This window comes from Phalaenopsis equestris, unplaced genomic scaffold (genome assembly GCF_001263595.1).
Source record: "Phalaenopsis equestris unplaced genomic scaffold, ASM126359v1 Scaffold199982, whole genome shotgun sequence".
NCBI lineage: Eukaryota > Viridiplantae > Streptophyta > Magnoliopsida > Asparagales > Orchidaceae > Phalaenopsis > Phalaenopsis equestris.
Genome location: NW_018219826.1, coordinates 88,395 through 109,595, shown reverse-complemented (window position 1 = coordinate 109,595; position 21,201 = coordinate 88,395). Strand labels below are relative to the sequence as shown.

Sequence of the window (21,201 nt, the reverse complement as noted above, 5' to 3'; positions counted from 1 at the left end):
TTTCCCTAAGATATTGTGCTCTATTGTTTGAGTAGAAGCCACACGACAAATATGAATTCAACAATAACATTTTAAGCACCTAAAACATTAAATATAATGTTTTAACCCCCCTAAACATACTCATTGCCTTCACTAGTGAGTAAAATTTAAGTGATAAAAATGTTATATTCAATATTTTGGATGATTGGTATGTAAAAACCTATTAATTTTTTTAGGTAAAATAAGAACTGACGCCAACTCATTGTTGACTCGAATTTGACATGCCAACTAAAAATTAGCTCGAATTTGACCACAACTTCTATTAAATCATTAATTTGAGTTCAAGTGAAGTAATTTTCTATTGAATTAGTTTGAAGTCGGACTCGAACCCCACGGACTAATATGGTTCAACAACCCTTAATTTTCTAGTGAGGGTTGCAAGTGTAATATTTTCAAATCTTACGCTAGTTTCCAGAGCAACCCACACTAGAAGCGACGGGAGAAAAAGAGAAGGGCCGCGGTTGCCAAAGTCGTGATCCGACCGCTCGAATCCAAAAGTGAAAAGCCAAAAAGTTGCTTCCGCACACGACTTCCTATGCGGATATATCACTGACCATTAAAATGCAACAAAAAGTTTCATCATATCAATCTTGATCGTTTAAATTGTACGGCAAAACCCGGACGGGAAATCAATGGTAACAGCTGTAAATAGAAACTGACGTTGGGAGGAGAAAGGGGGAGCTCGTCGGTGGGTGATGGAGAGGGCAGCGGTGCTCCGGCACCTCTTCAGTGAAATTCAGGAGTTCCGCGAATTCTACGAGCGCAGGCAATCTCTCTCTATATCTAGACTTTAGTCTGTACGCTTGTTTTCTTGGTTAGGGTTTTGTTTTCTCTTGGAGATCGCTAATTGGTGTGGGATTGTCGAATTTTGTTTTTTGAACTTTTGAACCGATGATTTGAGATGGATGGAGTTGGAGCGTGGGATTCTGCTTATTTTTCTTGTTTTTAGAGGATTGATATTTGAGAAATGCAGTCTTGGTTTTAGAATTTCATTAGGGGTCATTCGGTTATTCGAGGTAGTATGTTTTGAAAAATGGTGAATCTGTTAAGTCTATTCAGGTTAATGTCGGTAGAAATCTAAGAACGGGTTCAAATTTCACAAACCTTCTCAAAACTCACTCAAATAGAATGGTTTCATTTTCACATACTGTATAAGTGAAAATGAAATTTTTATTTTTAGAACATGTTCGGTAGAGAGCAATCAGAAGAACTAATCTCAATCGCATGCCTAGATTATTGTTAAGCTATTAGTTTGGATGCTGCTATAACTCTTGTGGAGTTTGTTCTTCAGTAGTAGAACCCTTCTGGTCATTATGGAGTATTTAGCGGTTTTGGGCAGTTTCTTATTTTCGGTATAGTTTGCTTTAAGTCTACCGATCAAAATGCTCTTTTTTTTTAATTCTGTAAAAGAAAGGTAAGTTATTTTAGAAGGATTCTACTTTGATATCATTTGATATTGTACAGTTGTGTGAAAGAGATCTCTTAGATGGCTGATTAGAATTTAATGTTAGATCTAATGGAAGCAATTTGTGTTTTGAAGATTTACTTTCATATCACCAAACTCCTATGAATTTACATATGTAACACGTAAACTTTAATTTTTACATATGTGTATTTGGCTTTTAAAAAGTTAAAATTGTGGTATTTTTTAGGTCTAATGAAATATTTATGTGCTATAAATATAAAAAGCAAAGTTTAGGTGGTAGAATTGTAAATAAATAGGAATTGAGTGGTATGTATGTAAATACCCCGATATACTTTTATCCAATGTGTTTGCTATTTGGTTTCTGCTGTTGCATTTGATTACCTGTTCTGGATCTTATCTTTGTTTCCTTTGTTAACTATGGTTTTTATTTGGTTGCCGTTGTCTCATTTTTTGCAAAAAGCTTACTAGTTTCTTTCCTCTGATGACATCACCACTTTGTTTTGTTATATGTTATTGTATTGATAGAAACAAGTGGCACTTTAAATCTATGGTGCAAATTTGAATTTACATTATGCTATATTCTATGTTGCATGTTTGAATTTAATGATGCAAAATTCCTATTATATAGGATGGTCTCATTTAAACCTTCAAATAATCTCTTTTTCTTAAGTCTATTCATCTAAGTAATTGTGATGCATTTTGTTTATGAGTCATGACAATTCAATTTGTCATCCTATTTTATAATTTTTGAACTGCTTGTAGGATATGATACTAACTTAAATAGTTTATTAGCACTCGATTCTCAAAATTTGAAACTCAGTAAACTATCTTATACTCAAATCAGGAATTCAGGATGATTGTTATCTCTAAGAAAGCTAAAATAACAATGAAAAACTAATAGCAAATAATTTCTATCACAATAATTAAAATATTAAAAAAGGGGAGCGAGAGTTTCATTTCTATGAAATACATGGTTGGCAAACATTATCCAAGAAAAGTTGAATTTGCACTTTAAGGTGGTCTAATACTTCTTGATGCTTTTATTCTCCTTACATTCTTTGTAAATCTTTCTAGGCATCCCAGTTTATATTGTTTGGAATGTGATTTAATATGGATTCATGTAGCATAATTGGATCTTAACTTTGATACCGTTGGCATGGACAAGCCTAACCTTAGATCAAACTAGCATGAGGCTAAACCTTGGGTTAGGTTAGCATGATTGGGATGGTTTAGTTGGCTAGGTGTTGGGGAGTGTTAGATCAAAATCTCTTTTGTTAGCTACTAAAGGATTTTTGAACTCGATAAAATAGAATTCCAAAAGAAAAGTTCTATTTGAGCTAACCCTCACACCATTAAGTGATCCAGAAGGCTCTCCACTCTTGAATCAATGCAACAATTAAAAATAGAAGTTTTTAAAGATTGTCAAAATAAAAAAAAAAAAATTAGGACCTTTTATATGTCACTGGAGGGCTTGGGAAACCTTATAGATGAACCCATAAATTTTTAGAAGATTAAGAAAAATTTCTAGCTTCTGATTACATCTATCAACTTATAGAATTTCAAGCTTAGATAAGGTTTGGACAAAATTTAGGAGAATTTAGTATTTTATTAATTTCATTAGTTTGATTTTTGGTTAGGTTTTTAGCATGTTGGTAGGGGAATTAGAAACGACAACCATAGCAGAATTAAGATGGTGATTGCCAATCAATTGCAGGGAGCATCTTTTCTCAAGTTGTTCTAGGTGTGGAAAAAATAGTTGGATTCTATTGTTGGATGTGGAAGGAATGAGTAAATTAAGGTTCACTTATAGTTTGTCAGTAGTTGCTTTGAGGTCCACATGCTATCGTGGCAGTAGCTAGTGGGTTGTGGTGGAAAGAGTAGCATGTAAAGGTGGTATGAGTATAGTAGAGGTTATAACATATTTGCAATCAATAATATAATTTCTTTTCTACTTGTTTCTTTCCCATATTATCTACTCTAGCATTTTCAACATCTCAAATTGTCGGGACATTGCTTTTAACAATTTATGCTCTTAATGACCCTGCCCAGTAGGTGACTCTTCGACTTACCACCCAATGGCCGTATGTACATGCTCATTCTTCAAAATATGATCATCCAAGTTTCAAGCAATTGACAATAATTTCTAGAAATCACTCTCATACTATCTATGTTGGATGCAAAACATGAGCTTCAACTCGAAGGGAAACTTAGACTCGAATTTATGGGATGAAATTCTTTCAATATTGTTTGCTGTTTGGCACTCTTTTTATATGTTTGAATAGTTGGATGGATTCCATAAACTTAATTATGAGGATTAATTAATTGTCACATCCTTCAACATGGATGGACTAATGGAAGAATGATATCATGTTATTAAAATAACATAAAGGCTAAAGAATTAGGAAAGATTTCTTTGCTTCATGCACTCGTTTCAGGCACTCTAAGACCTGCTCTATGCATTATCAGATTTAGTGCAAACATCATTAGTGTTTGATTGCCAACTAAAATTTGAATACATTTCCAATTAGGTAACCAACATTGGAGTTAAGGGGAAAGATATCGCTCATGAGACTCAAGGTGACTTGAACGCAAAGAAGGTGAAGAACGACTAATTGTCTATCAAATGTGGTTTTTGCAGTATAATTATCGTAGATAGTGTTAAAACATTAAAAGATCATCTAGTTTAAACTCATATGGATGTGTGATTGTGTGAAAAAATGTCAGATGAAGTTAAACAAGAGATATTGAACTATATAAATGCCTTTACAACAATAAAGCATCAAGACCAAGTAAATATTGATGATTTTCAATGGATCATATTCTGGTTTTGATTCCACTAATGGTCATATTAGTGATTTTGTTAGTGCTATTGATAGTAGTTTTATTATCGTTAGAGGAATTTGAGGCATCATGAAGCGAATTATTGAAGATTTGGATTCTGATGTTTAAGATCAAAGTATCCATCAACCTTTTTCAAATAACATCAGAATTTATTTTGTATGGATATTGGAATATTTCTTTTATGAAAATGAGATTTTCTATTGGTGCAACAAGTATTCCATCTTTTTTTAGTATGATACCCTATGGTTTAGGATTGAAACCTCAAGTATGTATGGGTAACATGAATGCTAAAGGAAGAAGTGAATATTATTAGTAATAAAAAAAATAATTATTCCTCTACAATTTCATAAGAGATCTACAAGATAAATAGTAGGGGAAGATGACCTTGTTAGGGAAGCCATAAAATCAGTCACAAAATCTTCATTCTAAAAAAAAAAAGAAAAATGACCACAAATATAAAATTATAAACTAAAAAAAATACTAAAAATGGAATTTTTTAAAATTCTAAAACCGCTTAAGTTAGAACATAGATATCTATCATTCCCAACTTGTTTATGAATATCTCAAAATTAGGCCTGAAAAGTTCTTTGGTGAAAATATATACTATGCATTCAGGATAAAAACCATGTAAATAGCTCCAGAATTTATCTTTTCTTTTATGACTTGCTTGTCAATTTCCACATGCTTCGTGCAATCATGTTGCGCTGGATTTTCTGTAATATTTATGGTAGCTTGATTATCACAGTAAACTTTATTGGCATATTATTTGGATATGCTGCACTTCAAAAATTTTCTTCAACTATAACAGCTCACATACTCCATTAGCCATAGCCTTATATTTAACCTCGACACTACTCTTAGCCATATTTTGTTTCTTACTCTGCATGTAATCTGATTTTTTCTTACACTAGTATAACATCTGGTCATTGATCTCTTGTCAATAACTGAGCCCACCCAATTAGCATCAATGTATGCCTATGTGCTATATTGTGTAGTCTTTTGAAAGAGTAAACCCTTGTCTAGTGTACTTTTTAGGTTTATGATAATTCTATTGATTACTTTAAGGGGTTTCTTATAGAGCGAATGTCTTAATTGACTTAACATATCTTCTCATGAATTTTTGATACCTAACTATGTTCACTAGATCATCTTCCTTCTCCCAGTTTTTTTATTAGGATCAATTGGAGTTTCTGTAGGCTTACATTCACTCACATCCCAATTTTTTTTCAGAGGATGAGAACATACTTATGTTGGGAAATAATAATCCCTTTCTTCAATTAAGCAACATCCATGCCAATGAAATACTTCAGAAATCTTAATTCATCAAGTCATTGGCTTCATAAAGCGATGAGAGAAAAGTCTTCAAATGGTTTATTTCATTTACATCATCTTCGGTGAGAATTATATTGTCAACATTCACAATCAGTATTGGCCCATCCCTTTAGTGTCTAAAGTATATTGTATGATCTCTTTGTCTTTGAGTATACTCTTAACATTTAACAAACAAAGTAAATTTCTCTAACCACATTGTCGGTAACTGCTTCAATTTGTATAAAGACTTTTAGTTTACCCACATTTAACTTCTCACTAAATCTTGGAGGTATATCCATGTCTCTACTTCCTCGAAGTCTCGTTGTGAAATGTATTTTTTATGTTCAACTGCTGTAGGAGAATTAGCTGCAAGTGACAGAAGAACCCTTGTAAAGTTTTGTTTTGCGACTTGGTTGAATGTCTCTTAGTAATCAATGTCATATATTTGAGCGAACCCCTTGTTATTCACTTGAGCCTTGTATCATTTTAGAGAGCCATCGGATTTATATTTGACTGTAAACACTCATTTGCACCCTATAGCTGTTTTTTATCTAGGTAGATCAACCAATTTCTATGTGCCATTTTTTTTAAGCGCTCCTCCTCAAAGACATCCTACATCCACTTATAAATTTTTAGAGCATTTTGCACAATATTAGGAAGCTCCATACACCGCGATTGTAAGATGAAAGCACAAAAAATTGGTGAAAGATTTTCATACGAAACATAATAGGACAATAGATATTGGGTGCCATACCTCACTCTCTTACATGCAACAATGGGAAGATTAAAATCATTAGGCTTAGGCTTAGAACTAGACTCCAGTTTAGGCCTAGAAGATTTAGCTCTCGAAGATGAAGTGGATTGAACATACGAGAAAGACTCAATGAGGACATTTTCTAAAGAGTTCATGGATTTTGGGCAGTGAAAAGGATTAGTTTTCTTTTGAGTTATTCTCTGGTGCAAGTAGACAAATGTTAAATGGTACCATTGTCGTAGCTCTTTTTTATATTTTCTCTTTGTTATTTGTTATGAAATGATGAGTATCCTGAGAGGACAGTGTAAGAAGAACAAAATTGTCGTCGATATCTAAAAGACTCGACCCATCTTCCCCTGATGGAATTTAGTTTGGATTTTCAGGTTGAATAATCTAAGTTGGGGAGTTATCATTTTCTAAATCTTCGGTTTGAAAAAAAATCCTGAAAAATAATTATAGAATTTATATTTTGTCTCTCCTTGAAGATCATGCGTAAAAAGGATTATAATTAAAAATATTGATATCCATGATGACAAATATTTTTTTAGAAATAGGATCAAAATATTTATACCTCTTTTAAGTGAGCATAACTAATAAATATTTTTTTTGGCTCGAGATTCAAAATTTCCTTAATTATGACTATGAATGTGTATAAATGCAATACGTTTAAATGTCTTTAATGTAAAGAATATGAGAGCGGAGTTGTTGGATAAATTTTATGAAAAACATAAAAAACGTTTTAAATGGGCGATCAAGTTCAGGAAAGACAGTGGGATGGCTGAACCTCCAGCGGTAAGGACTTGGATAAAATCAGGGAAGTCGGGCTGCTTGAAACCAGGAAGGGTTGGTTGGATGCAGAGTAGGTCACTGACCAAAGGGGATGACTGCTAGAAAAAAACTGTAGGAGGCTCTGCAGGTAAGGAGGGTGGCTGCTGTAGAGGAGCCCAGTGGCTGGGATTTAGGGTTTAGGCTGGCTGGGATTTATTGTTAGGCTGGCTGGGATTTATTGTTAGGCTGGCTGGGATCTAGGGTTAGGTGAAGAAGAAAAAATTGTTGTTAAAATACCAAGATAAGTGCCACTCCTTTCCCGCACGAATGATGAACGATGAGAGTTCGACGGTTCTGGAAGGATGACCCGTGGCTAGTGTATGAAGCTAGACTCTGATTTCATGTTGAAACTCTAAATAATATGGAATTATGTTATTGATATCACAATGAGTTATAAATAATCCTTACATGAATCCTAGAATAAGAAAGACAATAAACAATGAGACAATAAGAAATAAAAATTATAACACCTAATATCTCAAATTAATTGATTTATAGGAATTATTTGGAGATAAAGGAAGCGACATAAAAATAGGAAAGCCTAAAATAGAAAAGAAAACAAATTCAATCCATAGGAATAAATTTAAAATAGGAAAGGAAATAAAATTATATTAAGAAATTAATCTAATTATCATAATTTCTAGTATAGCTAAATTATTTCATAATATAATTTTTAACAATTTCTCTCATTAAATGCATAAGTGAAAGTTGAAATACACGACTAACATTATTTGTGATATATAATATCATCTATATTTCTCTCCCGCTGACTTTTTCAAGTGTTTTGCAATTTTTTAAAACTTGGCTATATCAATCTAATTATCCCTCTCTAAATTAAATATTTAAATTGAGCGTGTAATGATGAGAATAATAAAGATTGACATGCTTAATATATTTTTTCGTTATTTAAATTAAACTAATATACTCATCTTTACACCAACCAAAAAATATTTGAAGCCTATTCTCATGAATATATTACAAGGGCATTTTCTATGAAGTATAAGGTACCGATTGAATTATACACTAGTTAATCATGAACAACAACAACAACAAAACTTTTATCCCACTAAGTGGGGTCGGCTACATGAATCATTTTTCTTCATTCCGTCCTATTTAGTGCCATATTTTCATTTAATGCTAATAAATTAAGATCATTTTTTATACAATTTGCCCAAGTCTTCCTAGGTCTATCTTTGTCTCTCTTAACATAAGTCGAATCTAAAACATCTACTCTTCTAATTAGATCATTTTTTATACAAATTGCCTACGTCCACGAAGTTACAGAGGATTTTACTACTTGAGGAATTTACACCAGTCGATCACCTCGACTTACAAGAGGAATCTATCACTCTTCATTGCTCTCTCTCTGTTCTTCTCTCTACCGAGATACACCGAAGAAAACTCTACACCGAGATACACCGAAGAAAACTCTACACCGAGATACACCAAAGAAGACAAACTTACAACCAATTTCTCTTCTGCCACAAACCACCAAGAAGAAGCTTAGGGAGAACAATCTTTTTCTTCTTCCTTCTACCGCAAGGAACTGCTCCTCCTTGCACTTCTCTTCCTCTGCCCCGAGGAAATCTTCGTCTATCCAGAGGAAACCGAAGAAGAACTCAAAGCGTGACTAATTAAATCAAGGAGAGTCATACGAAGCCTTTATCACGAACAGGAGGGAGCGAAGAGATGCTTCAGTTCACAAAAGACGGAGACGAGAGTGATTATTTGTGAAGATTGTATTATTTGTGAAGATGTGTGACTCTCCAAAGCAAAGTAACCGCCCAAGCATAGTGGACCGGGCTCCACCATTTCTAACAAGGGTTAGTCCAAGTGTAGGAGGAAAAGGGAAGAGTCCCCTCCACTTACCAAATTGGGTAAGTTTGACTTCATGATGCTCATGGGTGGCTCCATGAGACATGCCATGCTATGTATGATGCCATGGACTTCCATGCAAAAGGAAATTTATTTTTATGAAATTTTTGGGGAGAAGATGCCGTCATGCCCAATTTGGATAAATGTTCATGTGTATGCATGGTATGATTGTTATGATGCCCATGATGAATATTTAAATTAAAATGGGATGATGAGGAAGGAATTTTTGTCATGTGAGCTTAATCTGAGCTTTCAAAGTTAATCCCACGGGCTTTTGAAAATTGTTTATGCAAATTAGCTTTTAAAGTATGCATGAAGGATTCAAATTGAAGTAAACCATGGGCTAATCAAATTGGGTTTGGGTTTGATTGAAATTGAGTTTGAACTATAAAATTGGCTAGGTTAGGAGTGAATTGGATGAAAATTGAGGGGCAATTTGATCAATTGGGTGCAAATTGGGGGTTTTGGGTCTTTAGGGGAAATTTGGTAAATTTGAAAAATTTTGGTGGATTTGGGCATAATTGAATACATTGGGTAATTCAAATTGATTTTTGGGGTGAATTTGGGGATTTTAGGAATTTTTGGAGTAATTTTGGAGATTTTGGGGAATTTAGGGGCAAAATTGGTATTTTGGTCAAAATTGGTCAATTTGGTCAAATTGGGCCTAATGGGTGGTTGGGATTGGTTTAGAGGAGGTTTGGAATGATTTGGGAGGTTTTGAGAATTGTTGGGTCATGAGGGGGCATTTTAGTAATTTTGGAAAATTTTGGGGTGTTTTAGGAATTTTGGGGAAATTAGTGTTTTTTGATCAATTTGGGTAGTTTGAAATGGTTTGGGATGATTTTTTGGAGAAAATTGATAATTTGGGACATTTTTGGAGTTTTTAGGGTTTCAGGGGCAATTTGATAATTTTGAAAAATTTTGGGGCTAAAAGGTCAAATTTGGTTATTTGGGTAGGATTTACTTAACCACCTTGGGAGCAAACCTAACCCAAGGACAAATTTTTATGAACCTTCACATATTGATCCCCGTTATCTCAACCAAAGGCCACAAGCTTGGGATTATTCATGTGAGTTTCTTAAAGGGTAAAGGAGGTTGGTTTAATGGGTGTATCCTTTGAATTCTCACATGTTAGTCTCAACCTTCTAAGTGATGGAGGTTCATGATCATACATGTGGGTTTCAAAGAGAGTAAAGAAGTAGTTTGAATTTCTATGTAGGTTGGTTTCATTTCTATTCTTCTACGATAGTAAAAAGGAAAGTCCTATGACTAGATCTTAAGCACTAAGAGGAAGAAAATACCTCATCAAAATTGAGGTCAACATTTCTACTTAAAAGAAGATTTTTCGACTTCAAGTTAGGCCTCCATAATTCAAGTTTTTCCTGAGTTTTTTTCTCTCGTCTTATCCATGAGAAGGATATCATCAGCAAAAGGCATATACCATGGTACATCCTCATGTAAGTGTCCAGTAAGACCATTCATAACTAAAGCAAAAAGATATGGGCTTAAAGCCGATCCTTGATGTAAACCAACAGAAATAGGAAAATACTTGGTCAATCCTCCTATTCGAACACATGTAACAGCTCTTTTATACATATCATTATTGACTTGAATATAAGTTATATCAACACCTTATCTCTCAAGAACTCTCTAAATGATTTTTCTTAGAACCTTATCATAAGCTTTTTCTAAATCAATAAAAATCATATATAGATTCTCCTTATTATCTCTGAACTTTTCCATCAAACCTCTCAATAAATGTATGGCTTCTATAGTAGACCTGTTCGACATAAATTCATATTGATTATGAAAAATCATTGAAATACATCTTAACCTATGTTCAATTACACTCTCTCATAATTTTAAAGTATGACACATCAACGTAATTTTTCTATAATTTGCACAGTCTTGTGTAGCCCCTTTATTCTTAAAAATGGGATCAAAATACTCTTCCTTCACTGCTCAGACATCTTTTTAGTTTTTAAAATAATATTAAAAAGTTTAGTAAACCAGGAAACTCCCAAATATCCTAAATATTTCCACACTTCAATTGGGATATCATCAGATCCTACAGACTTTCCTCTCTTGGTTTTCTTTAAATCCTTCTCTACTTTTTTACTAATGCGACAATAAATTAAATATTTTATTTTCATTAATGATATTAAGATCGCTAAGGTCGATTGTTTTTTTTAAACTTCATTAAAAAGTTTATCAAAATAACTCACCCACCTAATTATGAACAAGTCGAGATAAAATATCAACTAATAGTATTCATAATTTGTTTATATGATACAAACCATTAGATGCTTAATGTAATGCATCCGTCAAATCAAGTCAAACTTATTAATATCACATATAGGGTCTGTTTGGGGGCGCGGTTGGAGGCCGAAATGTATAGTTTGGGAGCGCGGGAGCTAAGCTTCGCGGCCATCGCAGGGGATGTTTTCTCAAAAAGCGTGCCACGGGATCAACCCCGTGGCCCGCGTTCCATGATTCTGTTTTTATGCATTGTCCCTTTCGAGCAAAGGTGTCCTGTGCTACTGTTATGGCTACGAGATCATCGCGGCGTGAAGACCTCCGAAAATGCCATCTTTCTACTTCATCGCCGCTCCGCTTCTACCATAGAACCATTCGCCCTCTTCAACTTCTCTAAATACGGTAAACTCTCAATTCGTTCGGGCTGTTAGCTCGCGTTTGCTGCCAGCCTTGCCCGCATGTCCCATTTCCAAATAAATGCTCTTATCGCCCTCCCTTAAGCCTGCTGTCCACTAACTGCAATGCTTCCTATTCTTTTTTTGTTGCTGCCTGCCTTGCCCACATCTCCCACTTCCCCATTCGCTAACTGTCCATCCAGCCCCTAACCTTCCTCTCGTCACTTACTCCCTCAGCTAGCAGTCGGTTAACATCACCTGGTCATCCTATTCCTCCCCTGCAGCTGCTGGGTTGCTGTCCAACATCTCCTGCTGCTGCCACTATCCATTGTGCGTTGCTAAATATTTTTGATAAAGCCTTTTTCTCCTGGAAACAATGGAATTGCTGTGATGCGAAAGAAAAACGTTGGCTTAACTAGTTTTCTTCATTTCCTTTTAAGAACAATTTATAGTCCTAATTTATTGGGGGCTCAAAGTAGATAAGAAGATTTACAGCTACAATTTTAATCTTAGTTTGATTTGTATTGGTTCTACTTAATTTTGATTTGTGTGTTGTGAGTTATACTAGAACCTTAGCACGGAGAAAAAGAGTGGATGAGCTTGGGAAAAGAGTAAATAAGAGTAGAGAATAAATTTAACATGAGCTCAATAGTTAGTTTTTTTGGCTTTTTTGTGTAACCCTGATTCTCCCTACGATCCCTTATATTTTTAGGTGAGGATTGGGAGACTTGTAGGAAAAATTACAAAATAGTTTGCATACATGAAAAATTTTATATAGCAAAGCCAATTGGTTAATTCATCGTTTGTGACAAACATATTTGAGTTCAGAAAATATATTCCAAGGCTTCAATTAAATTATATTACTTAAAGTGAATAGCCAAGGAATTCTTCCACCTGGATCGATGTAGCTTGCTCTGATTGTTTAAACCTTCTATGCATGAGGTTTATGCCCCTCATTCTTCTTTTTTATTTGATGGATTCGAGTATCAATTGTTTTTTTTAATCCTTGCCCTCTTCTTTTTGCCCTCCTTTTGTGAATGCAGTTCTTTTGGCCGTGCATTGGTTCAAAGAATTTCTTATTTGAAGTGTGTATTATGTTGGATTGTTTTCATTATTTAAAAGTATGGTTATAGCTTCATGTTGAGCAAAAAATGTGAGGAATTTCTCATAACACCTTTTTTTGCTTCTTGCAAAATTGTAGAAAAACCAACTCAATTTAAGCATTTGCCACCTTTAAACAAAAATTTAAAAAGAAGAATTATTACAAAATAAATTTAGTCATATATTTTAGAAATGAATAATAGGTTTTGGGTTTTCTGTTGCCTGTAAGTCAAATGAGTAATGCTTCTCCTTTGAATTTGTTTTCTTATGACATTGTCATTACTTATAGTTTATTCAAAAGCTTCATTGTTTTAGGTCAATTAGAGGACAGTTTAGGATGAGACATCCATCGCTTTCATGTTAAAAATAATATCATAATTATTTTATTTTATTGGCTTTTCTCTTTTTCGTAATACTTTTGCTACTTATTGTTAAGTTAGTGGTGTATCTGAAATTTTGTTATGTTTTGAAATGAGTTTCTGCTTCTGAAATATCAAATATATGAGTGTCATAATTCTGTTACAAACAAATTTACTGAACATGAACAAAATGGTCAATTTTCCAAAAACAACTACCCCATAGCTGTTTTCACATAACTGCAACAAACAGACAACTAGCTTTCCCGCAACAGCTTCCTGGGACAGCGCATCTGCAGCTGAAAAGTTGAGAAGCTGCAGCTGCGCCCAACAGAGCCATAGACTATTTATCTTCAAACCATGTTTTAATTTTAAATATTAAATATTAAAATTTAATTTTAATAATCTTTTATATTGATATATTGATTAATACATAGTATTAATTAAAAAAATTAAATTTTGATGTGGCAATAAATATAAATTTGTATGAATCAATGAAATTAATGATCAATAAATGTTTTTCTTTGGGGTTAAGTTCATGAGGCATAATTTGAAATTTTTGCCAATTTGATACATGTGAGCAACAGAGCATGTTTATAAATTAAAGCATATAAATGATCATAAGCTGTATAAATTAGAGATCAGTTTCAAATAATGTCTACTAAGTAATAGATTATTTAGTAGTTCTCTAATAAAATTGACTATTTTTGTTTTGATAATAATCAAAAGTTTTTAGTGAGGATTATATGATTAAATCTATCATAGAATTATGATTGTGTCTATTATGTGAATCACTTGATCTTTGAATATAGGGACCTGTGCTAACTAAAATGATTATAATAAATTTTGAAGAATATATGATTTTGATTCAAAAATCATGAATGCTTATGGTAAAACAAACAAAATATTTAAAATATGAACTTTATATGACCTATAAAATCACTTTTAAATTATATTTTGTAAAAATTCATTTATTGATTTATTAGATGGAAGATTATGCTTAAATAGATTTGTTAGTCATGAATGAATTTTATTTTATTTTTTTGAATAAAGCAATTTGAATGTATACCATTAAATGATTCAATGTTACTTTGTACACATCAAAATCACCAATTTTCTTCATCGATCTTTGTGAAAGACAAAAATGAACTAAAAAAATTAGTTTTGTTTTATAAAGTGATATAATGCTTCTAAGATTTATATGTATGCACATGTGAGTAAAATGAAGTGTGCTTACAAGAAATAGAAAAAAATGAATTTCAAGTATGTGATCGACTTGTGCTAGTGAACGGAATTGTTTTAAATTACTTCTAATAATAACATTAGTTTTTCTAAACTTACAATTTTAGCATTACTTATAAATTGAAGATATAAATCATGCATAATTTGATCACTAGTAAAATTATTTTGCAATATTTTTTTTTATGTTCCAGATTTCTAATCTTAAAATAAAATCATCATGATTACAATATATAAGTAAAAGTTACATCAAGAAGAAAATTATTCATTTTAATATTTAAATTAGATATTTTAATTTTTAAGTAAATAAATTCTATAATACGACTTTTGAGCATCTAATAAAAGTATCTCATTTTTTCATCAAAATATCAATATTTCTTTTAAAACTCTCAGTTTCTTTGAAAAATCCATTAATTCATTAAACATACTAAATATCTCCTTAAGCTAAATTATGTATCTAAAGTTTCTCTTCAGAGTCAGATCGAGATTAGGTGCTTTGAGCAGATAATGAAAGAGAGAATCTTGGGGTCTTCTGTTCTTCATTTTTGAGAAATGTTAGTTTTTGTTGACAATATTAACATAAAGTTAAAGTATTCCCTTTAATGTCATGTTTGCACACTTTGTTAGTCTTTTTGACAGAGTATGAACATATATATTTCACTTGTTAAAAGATGGGAGTAAGTCGGGAAAACCTATTAAGAGCCCCTTATAATTTTGTAAGGAGATGCTTTAGAAGAAATCCATGGAATAATCTTGACGTGGGAGCCTACTGCGTGCATGCTACTATAGGTGCTACAGTGCTGCGGGATTTCGCAACCACATGAGATGGGCCGAGCAGTCCTGTTTTCCTTTTTCATGCTTTCTTTTTTATTATCCTTCATTCATTTTTATTCATATTCTATATGTGTTATATAAGTGTTTGAAATTTAGTTTTTGGCTCAGATTTCTGTCAAGACAGTTGTCGGCGTTCATTTCTCCCTTCAAGGGCCGTGTACTAGAGTTTGTGTAGTGCTCCGACTCTATCTCTATCCTAAGGTGATGTTTATTTTTCCTACTCATTTCCACATCCCACGTCGCTTTCAACCGCCCTCCATTGCTGCACTTGCCCCCAACAGTCGCACCTTGTTGTTGTCCTTGCAGTTTTCCCAATCAGCCACCTGTTTTCGTTGCTGCCATCCCAGACATCCTTCCTCTTACTGTCCTGCAGTGCCCAACATCTCCTGTCGCTTCTATCGACATTCCCCCTCGCTGCAGCCGACCGAAAATAGACTTTTCCTGCTGTTTTATACTATTCCGGCCAACCGGCCATCCATTCCTATCCTTCCAGCTTGCTGCCCTTGCCGCAACTCATCCCCTTCACTGCTGCTGTCCGTACTATTTGCTGTCTCTGCATTTTGCATCCTTCATAAACTCCTTGTTACCTTGTTGGAGGGCTAAATCCTTGCCGATCATCACCGCCAACCCGAGATCCCACCGTAGTTTGATTATTTCTGTCGAGTCTGTTGGTATTTTCGATTTCCGGGCGTCGTTTTGTGTTAAGTATGTTAGATTTTTTTCCTTTCAAGTGTGTTGATTGTAACTGCTTAGTTGCTGCTTCAGGTAATGATATTTACTTTTCTATTATGGTTTGGGTTAACTCCAATATCAAATCCTCCCATCAATGATCTATTTGAAAACTTTTTGTATATTAGACTTGTTATTGTAAAAATTGTCTATGTTGCAAATCAAATCATGCTTAATCCAAAAAAAATATATTTTAGGATAATATATAGGATTCTACAATTTTTGAAGGGAACCTCAAGTAAAAGACTTGTTTTCAGAAGAGGGTGATTTAACCCTTGAAGCATATTATGCGAATTCTATGGTTGATATGAGATTAACTTCAAGATATTGCACATTTTTGGAGGCATTTTCTTGATTTGGAGAAGTAAAAAAAAAGTGGCGGTGAGTTTTTCTACGGAAGTTGAGTTTTAGATCAATGACATTGGAAATCTGTGAATTACTTGGTTAAAAATTATACTGGAACATTTAAATATTGAATGGAAATATTCTGAGCTTTTATTTTGTGATAACAAGTTAACCATTAATATTATAGGTAATCCTGCTGCCTTATTAATCGTGGGATCTAACTTGCACTATCAATTTCACTTTGCAGATTTTAGCTCATTTTAATCGTGGGATTGTTATTATAAACATACTGTAATTATTATGTTCCTGATTTTAGCTCATTTTTTCGTACATTTTCTATTATTGAAAAGTTCCTATGATTGTGTAAATTTAGCACACATGATATAATAAAATTCACACAACTAATTCTTCAATTCTTGTCTTTATGCATAGTCAGATATGCTCTGCTATTCGATGATGATATCTTAATTGTTTCTATTATTGTTTTTGTATTTTTCAGTTTTATCCTATTGAACATAATTATTGCATTTATGTACTTAGCGTTGGGCATGTTAATTACTTTGTTTCTTTTGTTGTATTTGGATAATCATGGTATTCGTAAATAATGCACACAATCTTTTTCGCTATAAATAGTTCTTTGAAGCTGACTTGATCAACTAGTTCTGGAATTATTTGATAAATAATTGGGATTTTAATTTTTCTCTTTGCGCGCTCAACCTCTTTTTTAGTCTCTCTCTCTCTCTCTTTTTGTGTGCACCTCTCAAACATGGCTTGGGGCTGAATCTTTCGTCCCATGAGAGCCATAGCATGAAAATTCCTCCCTTTTCATGATCACTGAGCCTTGTGGTCCCTTATATATCTTATTTAAATTTATAATTATGGCTTAATTTTATCTTAGAGGCTGAATGGTAATAGGTTAAGCAGCTTCAGTCAATCATATAAATCCAGATTACTAAATCTCACCAATAATAAGATTTAGTAAATCTGGGATTGAAGACAAATGAAGACAAATCTGAAAGAGACTGAGAAGGAACTAGACTTACTAACTTTTGGATTTAAATTTACCTTTTTTTCTATTTTGCGAAGTTAAAGTTAAATCATACTTACATTTTTTACCATACTGTCCTAGGTATAATGTGTTAGAACATGGTTTGAATAGTTTTCTTAGTTTTTGTAATAATTTGAGATATTTTTCTTTTTTCTGAGATTTCTCTCTTTTTGTAAGTGTTGTAGCTTTCTCTCCTTCAAGTGGTGTGCCTATAGCTTAAGCGAGATCAAGTGGTGGACCCTTTCAACATTCATAAAATTTGCCAAATAGAAAACTACTATACCGAACAGTCGAATTTCCTACTGTATTACCATTTTATATTTGGATAGCAGTTAACTGCTTCTTCCCTCTTTAAATCCTTACGGTTTTTCCTTATTTTTGTTTTCTTATCATTCTATAGATGTCGTCCGTAACATTTGTTTGATCCTCATTCACCTTGTAGGAACTCTAGAACGATGTTTTTTGATATTAGAATCTTTAAATCCTTGAATATATTTATTTTTTGAATAACAAACCCAAACTCTAGACCTACAAAATCCAACCCTTTTTCCTCATCAAAACTCATTCTTATACTTTTCTCCTAAATGTAATTTTTGGCGAACCCTTTTGTCCAAAATCTTCTCTTTGGCCGAAACCCTAAAGGGGAGTAAACCACTATACCGCGAAGGAAAAACTCCCAATGGAATATTTAAGATCTTACCATGAAAGATATGTAGCAAACAATCCCGATTGCAATGGAGGTTTTCTGATTTTGAAGGAAGACAACATGGGCAAGACACTCAAGTGACAATTGTGCCCAACTGGATGTAGAAAATGATGAAAACCTTTTTAACTAAGAAGCCTCAAACGACAGAGCAGATGCCACATCAGATTATGATTGAGAATAAGAGAGAGGGTGATTTTGGTTTAATGTTGATTTGCCGAATTTTGATGGTTGTATAGATCTATTTAAGTTTATTGAGTGACTCTAAACTATAGATTGAGTCTTTGAGTATCTCAATTGATAGAAATGTAAAGTTAGTTGTTATCAATTTAAAAAAGTTTGCTTCTCTGTGACAGGAGAACTTGAAACGTCCGAACCAGCATGAGGGAAAAAACAAGATCATAACCAACTCAAGATGAAAAGGGAGATGTAGCACGAATATCTTTTAGCACATTGTATATAGGGCGTATTTTTGAGACTTCATTATATATAATAGGACCTATCAGTAAAATAGTACACTGTTGATTTGAGCAGATTATGTTGAAGTGTGAGTTGGTGGAGCCAGATAATAATATCGTATTGATTGGTATCTTAGAGGATTGAGACCATCTATTGATAATATAGTGCAATTATAACTCTATTGAACTTTAAATGATGTCCATGTCTCAGTACTCGTGACAGATAACATGGTAATATGAGGTTAACTCCACCCTTCAAATATAGTTCGACTATAAGATTGGGCAGTTGAAACACCGACTAGAGTAGCAAGGCCCGCCCTTAAAACATTCTTAACCAGGTAATATTTCAAGTGCGATGAGTATGAGCATTTTGCGTCAAATTCCCTGAACATGAATATTTTTTTTTACCAAGTGGGTTTCAATGGGATAAGCATATAGTGAAGACTCTAGAGATGAGAATGAAAAAGAGTATCTGCTATCTACAGATGATGGTGAGACACTTGTATTTTGACGAATCCTTTAATTCAAGCACAAGTGGGATCAACAGTGGCTTTGGCATAATATTTTTAGTTTCTATTGTACTGTGAAGGTGAATGTGTATGATCTTATTATAAATGTACGTAGTTATGAGAATGTAATGTTTATCAAAATGGTGGATAAATTAAGTCTCACTGCCTTTAAGCATTCTCAATCCTATTTATTTACTTGGTTGAAGAAAAGGAATGTGATCATTGTTGATAAGAGATATCTAGTAGAGTTTTTCATTGGAGACAAGCCACAACATCAGGTGTCGGACGTTGTGCTTATGGATGCATGTCACATTATATTAGGTTGATCGTGATACTATGACAGTTGTACATTTCATGTTGATCACGAAAATACCTACACATTATTAAGGACGAGAAACATATATATTTTTTCCCTAAATGAGTCAACAATGATGAGTACTCAAACATAGATGGGTGTTGTGGTGGGTCATGCCACATTTTTACAAGCTATGAGAGGTGTTGGTGAGATTGACCTTAGTGATGTGGAGGGTAGTGAGATGGAGGAGAGAAAATATCTGAGGTAGTGTCGTCCGTATTAGATGAATTTTAGAATAATTTTACTACAACCTACCACCTAGATTACCACTCTTGTGTGAGATTTAGCATGTCATTTCATTCTAGGATCAATGCTCTTTAAATGATAGCTTTATTGACTACGCCCTGTAGAGTAGGAGAAGTTGCCAAAGTAGATTGAGGATTTGATCGCTCAAGGGTTAATTTGCGAGAGTACCAATCTATTTGTTGTACTATGCGTAAGACAGATGGATCATAGTGTATGCACATTGATAGCAGGGGTGTGAATAAAATAATCATTAAGTACCAGTTCTTCATTCTTAGATTAGATGACTTGCTGGATCAATTGTATGGAGCTACCAACTTTTTCAAGATAGATCTATGCAGTGGATATCACCAACTTTGTTTTGAGTCCCGGGGATGAGTGAGATCGCATTCTAGGTGCAAGATGAATTGTATGAGTGGACAGTCATGTATTTGAACTTGTCCAATGCATCAAGCATTTATATAAGGTTGATGAACCAGATTTTTCAAGCCATTCTGAAAAAATTCATGCTTATGTGCTTTGATAATATTCTAGTGTTTAGCTGTTTAGAGAAAGAGCATTTGTAGCACCTGTGACAGGTTTTTGAACTTCTTTAAACAAAGCACTTGTATGACCATCTAAAGGTCTGTCATTTTTTGACCCTGCAGATATGCTTACTTGTGTATATTGTGTCAACGTATTGACATTTTTTGGCCCAATCCGCAGTCATTTATTCAGCTACACCAATTTCATAGATTGGCTTTTTTTACAGAAGGTTTGAAAACAAAAGTGAGCTCCATAGTGATACGCTTGAAGGAGCTTCTCAAATTAACTAGATTCATTTTGTCTGATGAAACACATTGTTGTTTTAATGTTTTGAAAAACATGTTTAGGCCCCTATCATAGCTCTTTTAGATTTTATTTAGGTGTTCGAGTTGGAGTGTAATGCCTCTAATATAGGAATGGAGTTGTCTAGGTCAATGGTGGATCCTATCATCTCTGGATTATTGTGGACTCGCCCAATCCACAATCATTTATTCAGATACACCAATTTCATATATTGAATTTTTTTATAGAAGATTTTGAAAAAAAGTAAGCTCTATAATGATACCCTTGATGGAGCTTCTCAAGTCAAATAGATTCATTTTGCCAGATGAAACACGTGGTTGTTTAAATGTTTTGAAAAACATGTTTAGGCTCCTGTCATTGCTCTTTCGGATTTTATTCAGGCGTTCTAGTTGGAGTGTAATGCCTCTAATATAGGTATTGGAGTTGTCTAAGTCAAGGTGGATCCTATCATTTTTTTTAGTGAGATGTTGAATGATTCGAGGTGAAAATATTTCACTTAATATAAAGAGTTTTATATTATAATTTGCGCTTTTAGTCACTGTAGTCATTATTTACTGATAAATGAGTTTACTCTTTGTAATGATCATGAAGCCTTAAGCTAGTCGAAGCAAGCTGAGGGCTTGATATTCCTTGTGTGGAGTTTATTGTTTTCAATTTTTTTTGGTACTTAAGCACAAAACTGGGAGTCAGAATAAGATAATTGATTCATTGAGTCGTCATTACTTACA

General features: G+C 33.5%; 1 protein-coding gene across 1 annotated transcript in view; it reads left to right on the top strand.

Annotated features, from left to right (window-relative positions):
- The first annotated feature begins 638 nt into the window (after window positions 1-638).
- Window positions 639-21,201, top strand: part of LOC110035797 (F-box only protein 6) — a 31,694-nt gene continuing 11,131 nt past the window's right edge. Inside the window, exon 1 of the mRNA XM_020740087.1 lies at window positions 639-805. Coding sequence (XP_020595746.1) covers window positions 735-805 — 71 coding nt within the window. The 5' untranslated portion in view covers window positions 639-734. The remainder of the gene's footprint in view (window positions 806-21,201) is intronic.